At 53.5% G+C, this 2,682-nt stretch overlaps 2 protein-coding genes across 2 annotated transcripts; one reads left to right on the forward strand and one right to left on the reverse strand.

The window, feature by feature from the left end:
- Positions 1 to 343: 343 nt before the first annotated feature.
- EMH_0013610 (uncharacterized protein) lies at positions 344 to 1,674 on the forward strand (the record flags this gene model as incomplete). Its single annotated transcript, XM_013499883.1, has 3 exons — positions 344 to 346; positions 878 to 1,042; positions 1,219 to 1,674. 3 exons carry the CDS (start codon positions 344 to 346, stop codon positions 1,672 to 1,674), a joined length of 624 nt encoding a protein of 207 aa, XP_013355337.1.
- Positions 1,675 to 2,081: 407 nt separating this feature from the next.
- Positions 2,082 to 2,669, reverse strand: EMH_0013620 (uncharacterized protein; the record flags this gene model as incomplete). Its single annotated transcript, XM_013499884.1, has 1 exon — positions 2,082 to 2,669. The coding sequence occupies one exon, from the start codon at positions 2,667 to 2,669 to the stop codon at positions 2,082 to 2,084; it is 588 nt and encodes a 195-aa protein (XP_013355338.1).
- Between the last annotated feature and the right edge of the window lie 13 nt (positions 2,670 to 2,682).

Genomic DNA, 2,682 nt, shown 5'->3' on the forward strand with positions numbered 1-2,682 from the left:
GTATGGAACCTCGAAACACTCCTCCTCTACATTCAGAGGGAGCACGGGCTCCTGGGGGGCAGGGGGAGCCTTACTAGGAGGCTCAGCTTTCTTAGATGCCGGTGCAGGTTTACCCTGAACTACACCCCCGCCTACAGCAGCAGCAAGGAGAAACAATACAGGAGCCGCAACGCGCCTCATCTTGATAGGAATTAACTAAGACGGACGCAGAAGGGCAGAAAATATATAGAGAAGAAGAGGAAAGAAAAAAGAAGAAAGAACAAAAGTATATCACACTGGCGAGCCCGCATACTCACCCGCAGCAGCTAGCCAATCGATGCCGCGGGCAGTTGCTAGCGGTGATATGGTCAGCTCACTATACAGCTATTCCTCCATGGTTTTACACTTTATTCACAAATTCTTTCTTCATTTTACTTTTTTTATTCTATTTTTATAATATTAAACACAAAAATTTACCCTAGAACCATCAACGCACCACTGACCAACCGCGAGTGACCTGCTCGGTGCTGCAGCAGCAGCAGCAACTACACCGCGTCAAACCTCTCATACCGACTTCTTTTTTTTTTTATTTTTCTCTTTTTATTTCTTAAACTTTATTCAAATACATGAAATTACTTAAAACAAAAGAAAACACCACGCACCACCCCAGCAACCACCGCCGGTGACCCCACGGCTCGATTGGCGGTCGGCTGCACCGCCGGGTGTTTCTCTTCACTGCAGCAGCAGCAGCAGCAGCAGCAGCAGCAGCAGAAGCAGCAGCAGCAATTACTTTCTAACTTAACTCACAGCAGCACAACCCCAAGAGCCTCTCCCCGGTTGAGGCTCAGAGGCGGCACACACAAGCTAAACCCTGGCGCTGTGTTGCTGCTCTCTGCAGTTTCGGCAGCAGCAGCAGCAGCAGCAGCAGCAGCAGCAGCAGCAACAGCAGCAGCAGCAGCAGCAGCAGCTCTTCACAATTCTCTTCTTGGCGCCGCCAGCCACGACTAGTGTTGCTGCGCCCCCGCCAGGCCGCAGCTGCAGCGAGAGCAGCGTTCTAGGGAGAGTGAGCAGCTATCTGTTTTCTCTCTTTTTCTGTATCCTTTCTCCTGTCTCCTCTCTTCTGTCTCCTTTGTTGTGTTTCCCTTTCTGCTTCTGCCCCGCAGCGTCAGCTCAGCAGCAGCAGCAGAAAGGACAGCCTCTTTACACTCCATATCCTGCTGCTGTTGCTGCTGCTGATAGTTGCGAGTGAACGCCACTGCAGCAACAGCAGCAGCAACAGCAGCAGCAACAGCAGCAACATGGCACCACAACCAACTGATGCAGCAGCAGCAACTGTCGCAGTTGTACCAGCAGCAGCAGCAGCAGCAGCTATGCCAGCAGCGCCAACAGTGGCAGCTGCAGCTGCAGCTGCAGCAACTGCAGCAGCAACAGCAGAAGCAGCAGCAACAGCCGCAGCAGCTGCTGCAGCTGCCGCAGCAACTGCAGCAAGAGCAGCAACAGCCGCAGCTGCAGCAGCAGCAGCGTCAGCTGTGCCAACAACAACAGCAGTTGCAGCATCAACAGCAGCTGCAGCATCAACAGCAGCTGCAGCATCAACAGCAGCTGCAGCGGCAACAGAAGCTGCAACAGCAACATCAGCTGCAGCAGCAACAGCAGCTGCAGCAGCAACAGCAGCTGCAGCAGCAGCATATGTAGCTGGCTGTGTCCTACCACTTGGCAGTTGCAGCCACAAACCCCAACTCAACATTTAAATTTGGTTTGATCGTCTCCTCTAAACCCTAAACCCTAAACCCTAAACCCTAAACCCTAAACCCTAAACCCTAGAAAACTAGATACTCCTCGCTAAACCCTAAACCCTAGACCCTTAATGCTGAACACTAGAGCCTAGAGTTTTAAAATCCTCATCAGCAGGACCCAAGAAATCAAACCCTAAACCCTAAACCCTAAACCCTAAACCCTAAACCCTAAACCACGATTAAGATGTTAGGAAATCAGAGCGTGTGAGAATATCCCGGCAAGCTGAACTGCGGCCTAGCCTGCATCACCGGTATTGCTGCTGCTGCTGNAGCGTGTGAGAATATCCCGGCAAGCTGAACTGCGGCCTAGCCTGCATCACCGGTATTGCTGCTGCTGCTGCTGCTGCTGCTGCTGCTGCTGCTGCTGCTGCTGCTGCTGCTGCTGCACATATTTGCAGCTAGCTGCAGCACCTGCGTTATCTCCTTGGGGTAGGCCCAGGCGTCCTGTGCTGCTGTCTCCTCCCTCAACAGACCAGGGGCAGCAGCATCAGCACGAGACATCATTTCTCCTGTCTCTGCTGCTGCTGCTGCTGCTGTGCCTGCTGCTGCTGCAGTGCCTGCCACCGCTGCTGCTGCTACTGTACAAGCTGCTGCTGCAGCACCTGCTGCTGTACCTGCTGCTGGTGCTGCTGCTGCTGCTGCTGCTCCGTCAGCCAGTATAACAGTGTCCGCTTGAGCTGCTGCTGCATCTGCTGCAACAGCAGCTGCTGCAGCAACTACTGGAGGTGCAGCAGCAGCAGCAGAAGCAGCAGCAGCAGCAGCAGCAGCAGCAGCAGCAGCAGCAGGTCCCTGCATATTGAGAGAACGGGGATCCTTCCTGGCCCTTCTTGCTGGTGCTGTTTGTACGGTTTGTGTTTGGTGTGTCTCCTTCTGGGGTGTATAGGCAGCTATCATCTGCGTGGTTGTC

This window comes from Eimeria mitis, genomic scaffold, assembly GCF_000499745.2.
Source record: "Eimeria mitis Houghton genomic scaffold, Emh_scaff479, whole genome shotgun sequence".
Lineage (NCBI taxonomy): Eukaryota > Apicomplexa > Conoidasida > Eucoccidiorida > Eimeriidae > Eimeria > Eimeria mitis.